Here is a 19,218-nt window from a genome sequence, read left to right as displayed (position 1 = left end):
TGTACATTCTGTATGGATCCTAGGTTCGTAACCAAACATAAGAAGCTTGCTGAATATTTGGTCCCTCCTTGTACGTAAGTGTTGATGCCAAAAATAACATGCGGTAACCATCTTTCCCAGTCCGTATAGTGTTCTTGTACGAAAAACTTAAGACAATTCTGTATGGTTTTATTCGTCTGTTCTACTAGTCCTATGAAGGCATGATTATATGCAGGTGAGTACTTATATGCGAAATCGTACTTCTGTGCTAAATTTTGTAAACGAGTCGCTCCATGTACTGGATGTCGGTCCCAATACAGCGTCGTAAATGCTCCAAATTTGAGGATAATATCTTGTTCCAAAAATTTCTCTCTGTTTATCGCGTTTATGGCGTCCACTGTTTTTGCGATCACATATCGTGTAGATAGTTCCGTGGCTACTAGTATGTACTTATTTCTTCCTTCTCTATTTGGGAAAGGGCCTATTTCGTCATATATCCATGTCGTTGCTATCTCTCCCACCGGGCGATGTAATAGTTCAGCCTGCTTTTTTGTGGTAGTTTCTTTAAACGTTGTCAATCCTCGCATGTACGTATTTCGTGAGCAATATAATTTTTGAGATGCGGCATATAAAAATTCTTGATGGCTGTTTTGAACGATTTTGAAAATACAAAATGCGGGTTGGTCGCCTGGCAATGGAAGGTTGTGAACCACAAATTGGCTAACGACTTCGGTATACATAGAAGGTATAGTAAGCCACAATCAGGGTGGTTGTTTTCTATATAATATACCGTTATTGAGACAAAAAATCTTGCTGGTCTGACCGTGGAGATCTTGTCCGGTTCCTTCCCCTCTAAAACAGAAATGATGTCTTTGTAATTGTTATCTTTACGCTGTTCTCTTGCGATGTTTGGTAAAAGCTCGTTATCTCCTGTTTCTGCAATATTAACTTGAAGGCTATTTGATTTAAAAGCATAGTAGTCTTCCCCCTTTTCTTCGTCATTTTCTTCTTTTTTTAGTTCTTTCTTAATATCTTCTGTTTGTTTGAACCTACTGATTATATCTGTCGGATGTTTGGACCCTGGTAAATACTGTATATTAAAGTTATAGTCAGCTAAGAATAGCTTATATCTTGTGTCTTCCCGACTTTGTCAGGCTGTGTGTTCATCGTCGATATACACTTTGCGTCTACGTATAGATTGAATTTTAAATTTAGTAGGAAGTAGTGAAATTTGCGCAATGTGTATATGAGAGCGTACAACTATTTTTGCAATATGCTATTTTTCTCTTCACTTCTTGTCAATCTTCGAGAGCACTAAGCAAGAAACTTCTCAGTGTCGGTTTTTGGGTCATAGCAGGCAAGAATTCCGGCTATTTGCATTTGACTGCTATCGCTGTAGACGCGGATTTCTAGGGAGTCGTCAAAATGAGCGAGTGATGCGGCGTTTAAAATGTCGTCTTTCAATTGTTCAAAGAGAACATCGTGTTTCTCCGTCCATTTAAATTTAGATTTAGATGGTAGTAACTGTTCGAAAAGCTCAATTATTATTGTAAAGTCTTTGATGTGTGTTCTAAAGATGGGCATAGGCCAATAAAGCTTTTGAGAATGCGCTTAGTAGCCGGCCTCTTAAAATTTCGTATCTTAGCTATTTTTGGAGATATTTTAATGGATTCCCCACTAACAAGGTGTCCTAATACGTTAAGTTCCTGATAGCCAATGTGTGTCTTCTTGGGTGATGCCCGAAAATCGTGTTTCCTAAGCTTCTGAAATAATAATTCTAAATCCTGCAGGTGCTGTGGAAAATTATATGAACTGGTGACAAGATCGTCGACGAAATTTGTAATTCTGTCTGGTAGTCCTTCCAAAACCATCCTAGTAGCAACGGACAAGTTTTGACTCGATGTGCAATGGCCCATCGTACACCTCAAAAATTTCGTATGAATTGCTACTATGATTGAACTCGAAAGTCATATATTTACGGCTGTTAGGATGCAACAAGATTTGGAAGTAGGAATTCGAGAGATCGACAGTTGTTATGAAGGTTTGCCCCTTTATAGAGTTTAGAACGTCCTCTGTTGATAGAAATGGTACTGATAAATACTTAGTATAACTGTTACGTTTCTGTAGATTGAGAACTATTCGAAATGCTTTCGTATTAGGCTTCTTGAGCACAAGAAGTGGAGAAGAAAATTCATTATTGTCAGTAGGCCTTGACAAGGTCTTGAATCTGTTTATCTACTTGACTTCTAATATGTAATGGAATCGTTGGGGAACGGTCGTGGAATACGGCAGATTTAGAAATCGTAATTTTATGAACGTATCCACTAAAATATCCAATGTCATTAGGGGCATACGTATAAACATCTCTATATTTAAATAATAAATCATAAACTGCTTGTTTTTGCTTTCTGTTCAGGTCGGGGTTAACGTCAAGGAGCTCTTTAGTGAAAAGTGTTTTTGTGTATTTTAGGCGTTCTTCCATTTCCTCTTTTGTTTTAAATTGATACGTTTTTTCTTAAAACATTTATTCTTCTAAGGCGCTAAAAGATTTCGTGCCCTTCTTCGATAACCGCCACTGGTGTATTCTTTTTTATGGTGATGCTGTTGAGATTGGGATTTGAAATTAGAATTGTCATTCTGTTTGCTTCTACCTTCTGATCTAGGGCATTTAACTTATGTTTCTCGCGTATTTCTGGAAGCAATGAAACATACATGAATTCTTTGTCAGCTATTTTTTTCATTCCTGCCCACTTGTATATATGTATGAGAACATGGAGGTAAAGGTGTTTGCTTAGTCACGTATAAGCAGTTGTGGTCTATTTGCGATACTATCTGAGTCCTAAAAACTGACAGTGTGTTTTCTTTGCTCTCAAGTGGTATCTGTGGTTTTCTTGGACGTTTAAAGAAGGATATTGTATTCTTGTTTAAATCGATGGTGGAATGCAAACTTTGGAGAAAGTCGAGTCCTATAATTATTGACATTGTTTTGTCAATTACTCTGAAATAATGAGTAAATGTTGTTTGATCTATTTTAAATTTTATTAATGCTATTTGGTTCAAATGAATATTATTTCCTGAAATTCCTTTTACTATTGTCTGAAATGGAATTAGACTTGTCCGAGGGGGTACGGCATGGGCTGGCCAGAGGGACACCGTACTCCCTGTATCAATTATTGCATTCTGAAGGCCTGATTAATTTCAACTGTTAAATGCGACCTGTTATTTTCATCCTCTAATGCAAGTTTTCCCGTTTTTCTGCCAATTGTCCTGATTGTTCTTTTATTACAGGAATTTCATAATTTTTGCAAGTTTCTCTTTGGTCTCCCTGTTCCGAGCGATGATGACTGTCGGCCCCCTTGTCAAGGGCTTCCTTATGTTTTTAGACGCTTGTAACAAATAGATGCACCATCCCCCGCTTCCGGCATATCGCGCATACCAAAATTTGATCTTCAGTGGGTGTAGCCTGCTGATTGTTCTGGGTTTGTTCCCGCTTTTTCTTCCCGTTATTATTGTTATTCCTCCTTCTGTTTCCTTGGTTTCTATGCTTCGGTTGGTTTATGTAACTCGTCTGGGCTATCACCAGCGACAATTCTGCCATTTTATTGGCCAAGGTAGAGAGGTCACTTTGTGGAGGATTTTTCTCATGGTGGGGAACGGTCTTAGGTTCTTGACTGCGGTTTGAAATTATTGAGAGTTGGGTTGAGAAACCGCTATGGAAGGATTAATTTGTTGTTGATATGTAGGTATATAGTTGTTCCTTGGTTGTGTAACAGATTGCGTTTGCGCAGGATAGGTATGATGATATAGCTGTTGTCCAGGATACATTGTCTTTGGTTAGTAAGCCATATGATATATTCTGCGGGTTAGGTCTACGATTCTGGCCGTATAACATCTATAATATTTGTGATAGTTCTGAATGCTCGTTTTTTCTTAGAAGGTCACTGGCGGCTTCCAAAGTGATTAATTTAGTCTGTAGAACTTCTACCCTTGCAAACCTTTCTAATGCTATCTTATTAAGGAAATCCCTCTGCAATCCCAAGGATAAATGATGGATCTTTTGTTCTTCAGTCGCTTCCGGTATTAACTGCCTTGTTGCTCGAAACTTACGTAAAAAGTAAGATTCTATGGACTCATGTATTCCCTGTTGAACCTCGAACAGCTACTGTTCTGCTTTATACGATGGGACCTTTGGCCTATATAATGCTACTAACTGAGATTTTAAATGGTCATAGGACATCCTATCAAATCGATTCTGGTTTTTAAGCTGTAACACGAGATCTAGTGCTGTGTCTTGTAAATGTATTGGTAGAATTTCCTTCTTCTTGGCCGGTGATCATGACTGCATGGTTGCCATATGGTCGAATAGCATAAAAAATCTGTCCGGGTCTTGATGTATGTGTCCCGCATACTTAATCAAATGTGGCATATTAAAGGCTATATTAGATGCACTCTCTGTCACTGTGTTATTCTCTCCTGATCTGTACTTTTGTTTACCTGATCTAGTTTCCGGCATAAATCGCACTTAAGGAAAGTAAGAAAAGAGGGAGGGAGGGAGTTTATACAAATTTTAGTTGAATTTTGATAGCAAAACTTAGGTAAATTTTGATACTGACCTTGTGCCTGTTAAAAAGTTAATAAAAAGAGCATCCCGTACAAACTTCGGAGCCTATCACCATGTAATGACTTTAGTAGAGTCAATAATGGACCAAGATTTATTCCCTTCACCAATTTATTATAAAAAAATGTTAAATACAAACATCTTTGATTACAAAGAGTAAAATAGTGTCTATCTCGTTATATCAAGATAAGAGGAAATAGGTGTTTGCACGGTGACCCTTCTCTCAAGGCAGTCTCCAAGGCACCTGCCGGTTCTGGTGAGTCTTGAAGGATAGCCTCCTGAGCTCAAGGCAGCTTCGCGAGGCTTGGTTGTAGTAAGGACCCCTGATCCAGTGCGACCTCAGGTAAGGATAGGTATACCCCCTAGTCCAGTGCGAGCTCAGGGCGGTGTAGGTGATTTGATTAGTTGGACGACTGATGCTGGGTGAGTCGGTGGTCCGCCTTTTATCTGTAATCTTCGGGTCCTCCTGTGAGGTCCGTCTTCTTTGAGCGATTCACGGTGTCTTTCGTGTCGGCTTTTCTTCTGCTCTTCTGTTTATAATCAATAGCACGTGTTCATGTGCTCTTGTGCGGACATGTGCTCTTGTTCTGATGTGGGATCCTTACAATATATAGAACCCGTTTGTAGAAACTTTCCATATTCCAAAAGTCTTTGTGTAGTTCTACTCTGCATTCGTCTTTCATTCTTTCACTACCCTTCATTCTCTATGTTCCTAGCAATTACATAGTATTTCTTCACTACTTTTCCTGATTTTGTGGTATATTTTCTTCCTATGTATCGGGCTTCATTTCTTTGTTGACGTACCTTTATTGTATCGCCTTTGTTTCCTCTCTTTTTTCTCCCTTCATGAATTAAGTCATTCGTTCCTTTCTCAAAACTTATATCTTGAATTTGACTAAAGAGATCTGGACCGCGCATAATATCTTGATTAGAAGTACTGGGTAGATGCTCGTGTCGTTCTGCAGAAATTTTAGAGCTTGACTTAAAGTGCATTTCTTTATCTCTTATCATAAGGGTCTTCTATTTCGTTGTTAACGAAGTTTAATATTCTTTCGTTTTTTATTCAATCATTTTCTTTCTTTCGTTACCTTCCTTTCATTCACGTTTTCATCTAAATCCAAAAGTGTTTGTGAATTATCGTTTTGGTTAAAATGAGTATCTTCATTAGAACATTCAATTATCGGTCTTAAGATATCTGGTTGTCATCAAAAGAATCTTCTATAGCGTTTCCTAGCTAACGTGGCAATCTTCTTACTTCTGGAAAGTATTTCTAACAACTCCTGATGAGGAGTGTGTTACGAATTTCAGGTATAAAAGTAAGTCAGTCAGTTTTCCGAATGTAGTCATATTACTGATTAAATAATGTTTCGAATGAAAGATTTCTATTGTATTTGCGGTGGCTTTATTAACAATTTAAATCTAGAATTTCCTCTCCAGTTTAGTGTTTCAAAAGTTAGCTTTAAAAAGGAAAAGAAAATATGTAAAGAAACCGACAGTTTGTGTGAGCTTTCCTTTTATTTTTTAGTCTAAACAAAACTAATATTACTACTATTATTAGCTTGTAATAATGTATCTTTAGCAACCAAATCTAAATGTAATAGTATACTTTTATATACACACTATTAAAACACATTTTTTCAATGACAGAAGGAATAATATTAAGTTTCATACCCTATATCAATTCAATTTAACCGTATTTGGACACTCATGATACCAGTATATCAGGCGTAAAATCGGACAAGTCATTCAATCTTGACTTAACCTATTACGCACATAAAGTAAGAATAGTGCAAAGTCAGACAAGTCACGTTTTATGACTTAACCGTCTTTACACACGTAAAATATTTACTTTGCCCATTTGTCTGAATATGTACACCTCTACTGTATATCTCGCTTAGATATGAAGCTATGGCTTAGCCGACTAGACACAAAGGTGCAGAATCTTTTTTACATAAGACCTTGTTAAAATCATAATTTCTCATTTTTTTTACTTAATCGACTTTACACACATACACCAGTATCTTTAAACTTGATTTGATAGGCGTGCGTGTTAAGAACCATCTTTGAGTTCGGGTTCAAACGTTTTAAACCTGATTCGAGTCCTAAACTAAGCTGTTATTTATTTATTTATTTTAATTTTCCGATGTTCTTGCCTCACACTTTCTGATTTTATGGTTTATTTCATTCTTTCTTCACGAGTATTCACGGTTTAGGACGTCGACAATTGATCACCATTGGATATGATAGTAGTTTGTGATGTCATATATATATATATGTGTGTGTGTGATAGCTATGTATGTATATTGGTGAACTTATGTTCCTTGGAAGAAATATTTAGTTGGCACTATTTTTTTTCAACTTTTTCATCTTTGTCTCACGTTTCAACGTATCAGTCCCAGAGTCATTGATGTTACCATAGTTCACTTAAAATCATTAGTTCTTGAAATTTATGTCGCTATCCCCTGGTCTTCTTGACAAGTTACAACAGACACCAGGACTTATTTAATGATGTAATTACACATTTATAATTAATATTTTTATACAAAGAATTTTTGAATTTTAAGTACAATTTACTTACATATATTTTAAAATTTAAACCATAAACGAACTCATACCGAATAGTTCTGATTCTGGCACACTGGCAAAATTTAAGTGCTTATGTCAAGGATGCCCACATTCTTAATACACTGCCCACGCACCTTGCAGAAAAATCGAATGTATTGAAAACGAACCTACTCGGGCCGTTGCCCAGAACCCACACTATATGAGAGCAACGCCATAGGCTGTTTAAAAACGAAAAAAATACTTTTTTCTGTTTTATTCTTGGAAATAAAATTACTTAGAGATTACGATTCATCATTTTGTAAGACACTGTCACAAGTGTTACCAATAATGGTTAGTAGTAGAAAATGGATCGATCTGGAACAACCTGGAACAACCTAGGACAACTCACAAGCCCCTGGGAAATTGAGCACCGTACACCGTGAGCCCACGGTCTTTTACGACCTCCATTTTAGGGGTGAATTTATTCCCTTTTATGAGCACTTTTTAGGGGGTGTATTCGTTCTCTTTTATGACCACTTTTTAGGGGGTGAACTCGTTCCCTTTTATGAGCATATTTTCCCAACCCCTATTCGAACATAGCAGATAACACATAAGGCTACGTAACACAAAGCAAAACAGATAACACATAAGAGTACGTAACACACAGCAGAGCAGGTAACACATAAGACTCGTTCCCTTTTATGAACACTTTTTCAAGGGTGTATTCATTCCCTTTTATGAGCATATTTTTCAACCCCTATTTTAACATAGGAGATAACACATAAGATTACGAACACATAGAAGAGCTGATAACATATAGCAGTATTTTAACATAGCAGAACATAAGACTACGTAACAAGGGTGTACTCGTTCCCTTTTATGAGCATATTTTTTCAACCCTTATTTTAACATAGCAGAAATTACACTGAGACTATGAACACACAACAGAGCATAAGACTACGTAACACATAACCTCCATTTTAGGGGTGGACTCGTTCTCTTTTATGAGCATATTTTCCAACCCTTACGAACACATAGCAGAGGTGTATTCGTTTTCAACCCCTTAGCATAAGATTATGTAACATAGCAGTTACGAACACATAGCAGAGCAGATAATAAACACAACATCATCCATTTTAGGGGTGTATTCATTCCCTTTTATTAGCACTTTTTAGGAATGAACTAGTTTTCCAACCCCGATTTTAACACAGCAGAAATTACACTGAGACTAAGAACACACAGCATTTTAGGGGTGTACTCGTTCTCTTTTATGAGCATATTTTCCAACCCCTACGAACACATAGCAGAGGTGTATTTGTTTTCAACCCTTTAGCATAAGACTATTTACTACATAGCAGAGCAGATAATAAACACAACCACCTCCATTTTAGGGGGTGTATTCATTCCCTTTTATGAGCATATTTTCCAACCCCTACTATAACATAGCACAGATTACATAGCAGATCTAATACAAGAGTATGGCTTATTTACCATAACAGAGACTACGAAATATAGCGGACATAGCACAGGGGGAGTATTCATTTTCTCCACCCCTAATTGAACATAGCAGAAATTATATAAGATTTTTTTTTCAACCCCTATTTTAAGACAATGAATACCTATGTAACATAGCGATTCGATACGCCCTTTGAACCGATTTGGATGAAACTCGGCATATGGAGGTTTTCAACCATGCTGAGTACGAATATCATACTTATTTTTACCTGGGTCCTATAGTTTATGTGGCATACGCCCTTTCTATGACAATTTTAGCCGATTTGGGTGAAACTCCGTATATGGGGGTTTTCGGACATGCTGATTACAAATATCATACTTATTTTATCTGGGTCTGATAGTTTATGTGGGATACGCCCTTTGTATGACACTTAAAACCTAATAACTCAAAAACGAAGCAACGTATTGAGGTGCTGTTTCCAAATCTAGTAATAGATCATTAACTACTACAAGTTCCAAAATAATGACCATCGAGGTCAAAGGTCAAAATACTTAAAACCTAATAACTCGAAAATGGATCCACATATTGAGGTGCTGTTTCCACATTTAGTAATTGGTCATCAGGTACCACATGTCCCAAAATAATGACCATCGAGGTCAAAGGTCAAAATACTTAAAAGCTAATAACTCGAAAATGGATCCACATATTGAGGTGCTGTTTCCACATTTAATAGCAACTACCACAAGTTCCAAAATTAGTGGTCATCGAGGTCAAAGGTCAAAATACTTAAGACCAAATAACTCGAAAATGGATCCACATATGGAGGTGGTGTTTCCACATTTAATAATTGGTGATCAACTACTACAAGTTTCAAAAATAATGACCATCGAGGTCAAAGGTCAAAACTCAAAAACGGAGCCAAATATTGAGGTGCTGTTTCCAAATCTAGTAATTGGTCATCAACTACTACAAGTTTCAAAAATAATGGTCATCGAGGTCAAAGGTCAATCTCGTAAATGAAACCACATATTGAGATAACGTTGTGTGATCTATTCAATTTTGTACAAAGCAGAAAAAAGTGAAGAAGGAATAAATTTGAGTGGCTTATTTACTTTTGTATTAATGAAAAAGAAATCAAAGGAACACAATTTTAACTAGCGCAGAATTTCTGTACCTTTTTAGGCTATCCAAATGGATTAACAAGAAAGCAAGCAAATATATGCCGTATTAACTAGCTATGTATTATTTAAGCAAAACGAAGGGCTAAATTTGAGAAAGCGAACATGGACAATTTTACTCAAATTTGGATGGAGTATTTATCTTTGTATGAACCAGAAAAAAAATGAAGAAGATCCGTTTTAACTAGTTCAATATTTCTGTATAATTTTGTACTACCCAAATAAACGAAATTTTATTTTTGTACCAATCACAAGAAAATCAAAGAAGGGTCATTTTATATCTTTTTTTGTGCTATTCAAATAATAGAGGGAACAAATTTCAGTGGTCTATTTTATTTTTGTACCAATCAGAAGAAAAGCAAAGATATACCATTGTAACTATTTAAACAAACGAAAAGATAAATTTGAATGACCTATTCAATTTTGTACCAACGAGAAATGCCATTTTGTACTATTCAAATAAACCATAAAACCGAAGAAGGTTCATTTTAACTAACTCAGACTTTTATACCATTTTGTACTACTCCAATAAACGAAGGAATACCAACCAGAAAAAAAGAAGTGAAGATCAGGTGGATTATTTTTTTTGTACCAACTAGAAAAGAGAAGAAGAGCTACTTTAACTAGCTCATTATGTACTGTTTAAACAAACGAAAATTGACCATTATGTAACTTTTGAACTTCTGAAATGTTCTATTTTTGTATCAATCAGAAAAACCCGAAGAAGGATCATTTTAAGAAGTTCATAATTTCGATGTTCTACTTTTTATACCAACGAGAAAAAAATGAACTAGCTGAATATACGAAAGAATAAATTTAAGTGAGCTATTCAATTTTGTACCAATGAGAAATGTCATTTGTAACTGGTTCAGAATTTTACTACTCAAACAAACAATGGAGTATTTAGTTTTGTACCACCGAGAAAAAAAGAAATTGCACCATTTTGGAAAAAATGAAAAATGAAATCTTTGAGTTTTACGTCCAACGGTTATGCCGGTTAGGCTAAAGGAGACGGTGATGATGAGTAATGAATGAAATGGTGGAATGAAGAAAGTGGGAGGAAACGGGAGAACCCCGAGGAAACCCACGCACACGGCACCATTTTGGAGTATTCAAATAAACAAAAATCAATTAAACGAAGTAATGCATTTGAAAAACCGAAGTTGAGTATTTTATACCATTTTGTATTATTTCAACAAACAAAGGAATAAGCAAAAAAGGATCATTTTATATCATTTTCATCTAGTCTAATAAACGAAGGCATAAATATGAGTGAGACCAGAGAAAAAGAAACGAAGAAGACCCATTTTAACTAACTGAGAATTTCTGTATCTTTTTGTACTATTTAAACAAACGATGGGATAAATTTTTTTGACCTGTTTTTTGTACTAACCAGAAAAATCGAAGAAGGTACCTTTATACTAGCCCAATGAACGAAAGAACAAATTTGGGTGTTCTACTTTTTTATACCAAACAAAGAAGAACCATTTTGTATTACTCAAATAAACGAAAGAAAAAGCGAAAAAGACATTTTTAACTAGCGCAGAATTTCTATACCGCAAAAATTAATTTGGATGGAGTAACAAGAAAGAAAGCAAAGATATGCCATATTAACTATTTAAATAAACGAAGGGATAAATTTAAGTGATCTATTCCATTTTGTACCGAGGAGAAATGCCATTTTTATCTAGCTTAGAATTTCTAGTGCATGTTGTATTATTTAAACAAAACGAAGGGCTAAATTTGAGAAAGCGAACATGAACCATTTTACTCAAATTTGGATGGAGTATTTAGCTTTGTATGAACCAGAAAAAAAGTGAAGAAGAACCATTTTAACTAACTCAGATCTATATACCATTTTGTACTACTTTTTGTACCAATCAGAAGAAAATCAAAGAAGGGTCATTTTAACTAGCCAAGCAGAAAAAAGGAAAGAATTAACACTTTGTACTAATCAAGTAAACGAAGGTATAAATTTGTACTAACCAGAAAAGGAGAAGAAGGTTCAGCATTCTAATTTGTGTGACCTATTCACTTTTATACCAACCACGAAGGTCCATTATAACAAGCTCGGTATTTTTATACCATTTTGTATTACTCTAATACATTTGGGTGGTCTATTTTATTTTTGTAACAATCAGAAGAAAAGATTAGAATTTTATACCTTTGTGGTGTTACATTTTGTATATTTTTGTGTCATCCAGAGAACAATTTAAATTCACTCTCCCGTCACTAAGAAAGGCTCATAAAATATTTGAACGTGAGATTTAACAAACCAGAGTTGCGTAATAATTGTGTAGAACAGACTACATAGCAATTTGCGTTCTAAAGAAAACTGATGAATGACGACAAATCATAACAGCATACTTGTCCATTTTGAATCACAGCAGAAGAAGAGATTATATCAAAGTAAGAGAAGTTTTCAAAGTTCCATGTTGCTGCAGATATTTAAACAACGTTACGAATGCGTTACCTAACATTTGTATTGCTAGTATAGTGTGGGTCCTACGGTACTGCCTATTGCTCAACGATTCAATTATTTTTTTAGACTTTCCTTCCTCGTCTAAGTTCAAAAAGACAAATATATATTTTTGCATTTATGTATTTTATTATAATGGAATATAAGTTTATGGAGTATATTTGGAAAATAATAGAACATACATCATGATGTTATATTGCCTTGAAAACATATTATTAAACACGGAGAATGCATAGAATGCTTTTATTGTAGGTATATAAATAGATGTATCACACTTGATTAGTTTTTGCTGAAGAGCAGAAAAATGACTAGCATGGAAATTGTTTATGTTTTACCTAGAGAAAAATAAATTCAGCGTGAAAACGAAAAACCTATACTGTTAATTCACCCGTCTGACCCGATTTGCCAGATGAATTATGTGATAAAGTGAGAATCATATATCCAACACAAGAAATAGAAGAAGTGTATTATTTTAGACGCTATAATAGATATAATGATGAAATACTCCCGGAAAGTGATGAGACTGTGTTTCAAATATTACCTGTTTTGAAGTGGAAGCTAATGAGTGCGGAAGTATTAGTGATACATGTGTTATACAATTATTTAATGAGTATACACCAAATTCTGTATTATTATGCGAAGCATGTTCTAAACATAATGAAAATGAAAAAGGTCACAACTGTTTGCTGCAGTATGATTACGAATTATTACAAAAGGTGTGGACGATCTTAATTAAACGTTAAATGAGAGAGAAAATCTATAAACTTTATTTAAAGAAGCATTTTAAAGGTTGCAATATTATGAACACTTATACTGTGGAGAAAAAATTTAATCTGGTATATGAATACATTACAGAGTGTGATTATTATATCAAAGAAATAGTAGAAACGTTTTTAGAGAAAGATAAACAATTATTTAATTCTGTAAATGAACACTGAGACACTGTAGCATATGCATTTGATTGTGTAAGAATAGAAGAACATATTAGAGTTAAAATTACAAGGGGTTAGAAAGAATTGAACTGTTAAATGGATCAATTTGTAGTATTGTAATATTAAGAATTTAATAGATTACAAACATTAGACTAGCACATGTAAATACTGAATTACCGGCAACTGAATTGTCAGGGAGAGTCAATTTAAATTGTTCTCTGGATGACACAAAAATATACAAAATGTAACACCACAAAGGTATAAAATTCTAATCTTTTCTTCTGATTGTTACAAAAATAAAATAGACCACCCAAATGTATTAGAGTAATACAAAATGGTATAAAAATACCGAGCTTGTTATAATGGACCTTTGTGGTTGGTATAAAAGTGAATAGGTCACACAAATTAGAATGCTGAACCTTCTTCTCCTTTTCTGGTTAGTACAAATTTATACCTTCGTTTACTTGATTAGTACAAAGTGTTAATTCTTTCCTTTTTTCTGCTTGGCTAGTTAAAATGACCCTTCTTTGATTTTCTTCTGATTGGTACAAAAAGTAGTACAAAATGGTATATAGATCTGAGTTAGTTAAAATGGTTCTTCTTCACTTTTTTTTCTGGTTCATACAAAGCTAAATACTCCATCCAAATTTGAGTAAAATGGTTCATGTTCGCTTTCTCAAATTTAGCCCTTCGTTTTGTTTAAATAATACAACATGCACTAGAAATTCTAAGCTAGATAAAAATGGCATTTCTCCTTGGTACAAAATGGAATAGATCACTTAAATTTATCCCTTCGTTTATTTAAATAGTTAATATGGCATATCTTTGCTTTCTTTCTTGTTACTCCATCCAAATTAATTTTTGCGTTATAGAAATTCTACGCTAGTTAAAAATGTCTTTTTCGCTTTTTCTTTCGTTTATTTGAGTAATACAAAATGGTTCTTCTTTGTTTGGTATAAAAAAGTAGAACACCCAAATTTGTTCTTTCGCTCATTGGGCTAGTATAAAGGTACCTTCTTCGATTTTTCTGGTTAGTACAAAAAACAGGTCAAAAAAATTTATCCCATCGTTTGTTTAAATAGTACAAAAAGGTACAGAAATTCTCAGTTAGTTAAAATGGGTCTTCTTCGTTTTTTTCTCTGGTCTCACTCATATGTATGCCTTCGTTTATTAGACTAGATGAAAATGATATAAAATGATCCTTTTTTGCTTATTCCTTTGTTTGTTGAAATAATACCAAATGGTATAAAATACTCAACTTCGGTTTTTCAAATCCATTACTTCGTTTAATTGATTTTTGTTTATTTGAATACTCCAAAATGGTGCAATTTCTTTTTTTCTCGGTGGTAGAAAACTAAATACTCCATTGTTTATTTGAGTAGTAAAATTCTGAACCAGTTAAAATGACATTTCTCATTGGTACAAAATTGAATAGCTCATTTAAATTTATTCTTTCGTATATTCAGCTAGTTCATTTTTTTCTCGTTGGTATAAAAAGTAGAACATCGAAATTATGAACCTCTTAAAATGATCCTTCTTCGGGTTTTTCTGATTGATACAAAAATAGAACATTTCAGAAGTTCAAAAGTTACATAATGGTCAATTTTCGTTTGTTTAAACAGTACATAATGAGCTAGTTAAAGTAGCTCTTCTTCTCTTTTCTAGTTGGTACAAAAGAAAATAATCCACCTAATCTTCACTTCTTTTTTTTCTGGTTGGTATTCCTTCGTTTATTGGAGTAGTACAAAATGGTATAAAAGTCTGAGTTAGTTAAAATGAACCTTCTTCGGTTTTATGGTTTATTTGAATAGTACAAAATGGCATTTCTCGTTGGTACAAAATTGAATAGGTCATTCAAATTTATCTTTTCGTTTGTTTAAATAGTTAAAATGGTATATCTTTGCTTTTCTTCTGATTGGTACAAAAATAAAATAGACCACTGAAATTTGTTCCCTCTATTATTTGAATAGCACATAAAAGGTATAAAACGACCCTTCTTTGATTTTCTTGTGATTGGTACAAAAATAAAATTTCGTTTATTTGGGTAGTACAAAATTATACAGAAATATTGAACTAGTTAAAACGGATCTTCTTCATTTTTTTTTCTGGTTCATACAAAGATAAATACTCCATCCAAATTTGAGTAAAATTGTCCATGTTCGCTTTCTCAAATTTAGCCCTTCGTTTTGCTTAAATAATACATAGCTAGTTAATACGGCATATCTTTGCTTGCTTTCTTGTTAATCTATTTGAACAGCCTAAAAACGTACAGAAATTCTGCGCTGGTTAAAATTGTGTTCCTTTGATTTCTTTCTCATTAATACAAAAGTAAATAAGCCACTCAAATTTATTCCTTCTTCACTGTTTTTCTGCTTTGTACAAAATTGAATAGATCACACAACGTTATCTCAATATGTGGTTTCATTTACGAGATTGACCTTTGACCTCGATGACCATTATTTTTGAAACTTGTAGTAGTTGATGACCAATTACTAGATTTGGAAACAGCACCTCAATATTTGGCTCCGTTTTCGAGTTATTAGGTTTTAAGTATTTTGACCTTTGACCTCGATGGTCATTATTTTTGGAACTTGTAGTAGTTGATGACCTCTTGCTAAATGTGGAAACAGCACCTCAATATGTGGATCCATTTTCGAGTTATTTGGTCTTAAGTATTTTGACCTTTGACCTCGATGACCACTAATTTTGGAACTTGTGGTACCTGATGACCAATTACTAAATGTGGAAACAGCACCTCAATATGTGGATCCATTTTCGAGTTATTAGCTTTTAAGTATTTTGACCTTTGACCTCGATGGTCATTATTTTGGGACATGTGGTACCTGATGACCAATTACTAAATGTGGAAACAGCACTTCAATATGTGGATCCATTTTCGAGTTATTAGGTTTTAAGTACTTTGACCTTTGACCTCGATGATCATTATTTTGGAACATGTAGTAGTTGCTAACCAATTACTAAATGGGGAAACAACACCTCAATATGTGGATCCATTTTCGAGTTATTAGGTTTTAAGTACTTTGACCTTTGACGTCGATGATCATTAATTTGGAACATGTAGTAGTGAATGACCAATTACTAAATGTGGAAACAGCACCTCAATATTTTGCTCAGTTTTCGAGTTATTTGGTTTTAAGTATTTTTACCTTTGACCTCGATGACCACTAATTTTGGGACATGTAGTACCTGATGACCTATTGCTAAATGTCGAAACAGCACTTCAATACGTTGCTTCCTTTTTGATTTATTAGGTTTTAAGTGTCATACAAAGGGCGTATCCCACATAAACTACGTGACCCAGGTAAAAGTAAATATAACATTCGTAATCAGCATGGTCGAAAACCTCCATATGCCGAGTTTCATCCAAATCGGTTCAAAGAGCGTATCGAATCGCTATGTTACATAGGTATTCATTGTCTTAAAATAGGGGTTGAGAAAATGAATACACCCCCTGTGCTATGCCAGAATTGAGATACGATAAATAAGTTATTAGTACCATGCGTTTATTAAATACTTGATCGTGGGGCACTACAATACTGTATTTGGTGAACCCAATGTATAATTTTGAAAACAGTAGTGGCAACATTGAAATAATATCAATTTTCATTTGTATGTATAAGATATTGACTGACGATTAATTTACATAAACAGTTCGGCTTTGATCTGAAAACCTGTATTTGTCACTTAATTGCGTCTATGAACTGTGATCCAGAATATAATTTTAGTCCTATTCTTTAATAACGAGAAAGAAAGAAGATTATGGTCAACTTTGTCAAGTATTTTTAGTCTGAAATCGAATATTAACGAAAGAATTTGACGACATGCCTAAAAGAGCTTGTAATTATTCTAAATTCTGGGAAAATGCATTCCCATGTGTACGGAAAAGGCAAAAGTAATCGTTACGTATATTGTACTATTTGTTACTGTAACATTGAGATTTCCAACAAAAGAAAGTGTGACTTCTTTAAACATGCAGAGACAACTAAATATAAATCTGGAAGCCAACTTAAATTTCGGTAAAAGCAACTTTTTTTTTTACTTTTTTTTTTAAGTCAAAGTGTCCTCCTTTCTGACTTTACTAATCTGGCAACCCTAGATCCAGGTCAGAAAAGGGCAATGACTGGCCGGGAGACCTAAAACAAGTTTCGGAAATGCTGCGAAACATGCCCATTCGCTTTTCATAAGACGTTTATATAACCAATTTTATTACCGTAACTTGAGAAATTCCTTAGATACTCTATTCTTTATACCTCGTTTCAAACACCCGTTACTCCGCTTTGGTATATGCAAGCTACCTCGAGAAAAGTACTATGTTGAAACATTCGTTTCAAACTCTATAGAATTTTTCCCGCGAAGATGTAACAGTCTAAATATTACTTTTAAGGTTTTATTGAATTATTTTATATATCCAAGTCTCATATAGTTTGTGTGAAGAAATATAAAAGTTCAAGAAAAATATAATAAAAAAGAAGTTGATTTATCTAAAATGAAACTACGTGCAAATCACGGGAATCCACGTTTTTTCAGGAGACAGAGGCCATAATGGAAGTTAAATTATTAGAAACTTAAGCATATTAATGTAACTATTTACACATCCTGTTTACATACATACATATGTATATACAAAGTATTTAAAAATTTAAGAAAACAGGATTTTACAATGTGTTTCAGAATCTCTGCACATATATACTCTATTTCGTTCCCCGTTTTGAGGGCCATACATCCAGCTTAAACTCAATTTTAATAAAATTAGGTTCCCAATATAGGAAATAGAAAAAGAAAGTAAAGATACGAAAACTCATATGATGTTTTGATTTAATTGGAGAATAATTACTTTCATCTTTTCACTTAGAAGGGAAAGACACAAATTACTGATTTCAAGTGGCAGCTTGCACACATAACCATTTCTATTGGAATCGTGTACAGGTGAGTTTGGGAGCACTCCTTTTTCATAATACTAGTTTTTGTTTTATGGAGACAGATTGGAGCAATTGTTTTTATGATCTCGAAGAAAGATACTGAAAGGATGAGTAACGTTCTACAAAAAATGTTCTTAACATAGCTTCGGTGTTTCAATAGTTCATATGACCTTCAAAGACAGAGTTTGAAAACCAAGAACCTACTTACTCTACATCAAAATTTAATGTTATTGTTTCATGAAACATACAAGTTTCAATAGTTTTCATTACTTACCTTTTAGCCAAATCGGGCTTGAAGGTGGATTTGAGTCCACGTCACATTTTAATGACACAGGAATTCCTTCTCGCAGGGGATACCCAAAACCTGGCACTCTCGCAATCCCAAACGATGGCACGTCTGTAAAGAAAACCTGCAATTACATATTACATAAAACTGAATCGGCATTAATTAGTGGATAGGCCTACATTTGTCATAATACAAGTGTGTTGGATTAATTTTGAGTGCAGGAAATTCAAAAGCTTGTTTTAGAAATATTGATCACCTGAATTGCATGACACTTGGTGCAGTTATTCTATTATTTTATCATTCAGATGTAAAATTATTTAGATATTACTGAAACAATTGAGGATTCATACTGTGTGGGTATTTTTACTAATGTTTCGGAAATTGGAATAAAACCCTTAATACAGTATCAGTTGGAAGACAACTTTACGGCATGGATGGATTTAGAAGAGATGCCCTGGAAGAGGGAGCGGGGCAATTACTTGAAGGGTGGATACTATTCCAGAGAAACCTACGTTTAGAATGAAACATTAAACTCACCTTAAACTCCTGGGGGTTTCGTGCCTTACGGCCTGTATGGGGAAATTAAATATAGAGCAGTACTTGATCTACATCTTCGATTAAAAAGTTTATTTTATAATAGTGAGAATGAAATCAAGATAAAATCGTTAGTTCAGGAAGAATTAAAGTTAACACCAACTATAGTAGATGTTGCTCAAACATCTGAAGATTCATGCCTACCTGGAAAAATAGCTAGAAAGAAGGTTTCGCCACTTTCCTTCGTTGAAAATACATAAGTGCAGCAGAGT

At 34.2% G+C, this 19,218-nt stretch overlaps 1 protein-coding gene across 1 annotated transcript in view; it reads right to left on the bottom strand.

Moving 5' to 3' along the window:
- The window catches only part of tei (irregular chiasm C-roughest protein teiresias), a 369,851-nt gene that overhangs the window by 142,810 nt on the left and 207,823 nt on the right, over positions 1 to 19,218 (bottom strand). Inside the window, exon 4 of the mRNA XM_081726610.1 lies at positions 18,401 to 18,523. Within this exon, the coding sequence (XP_081582736.1) occupies positions 18,401 to 18,523 (123 nt within the window). The remainder of the gene's footprint in view (positions 1 to 18,400; positions 18,524 to 19,218) is intronic.

This window comes from Thermobia domestica, chromosome 9 (genome assembly GCF_964235325.1).
Source record: "Thermobia domestica chromosome 9, izTheDome1.hap1.1, whole genome shotgun sequence".
Taxonomy (NCBI): Eukaryota; Metazoa; Arthropoda; class Insecta; order Zygentoma; family Lepismatidae; genus Thermobia; species Thermobia domestica.
This window is presented reverse-complemented; position numbering and strand designations above follow the sequence as displayed.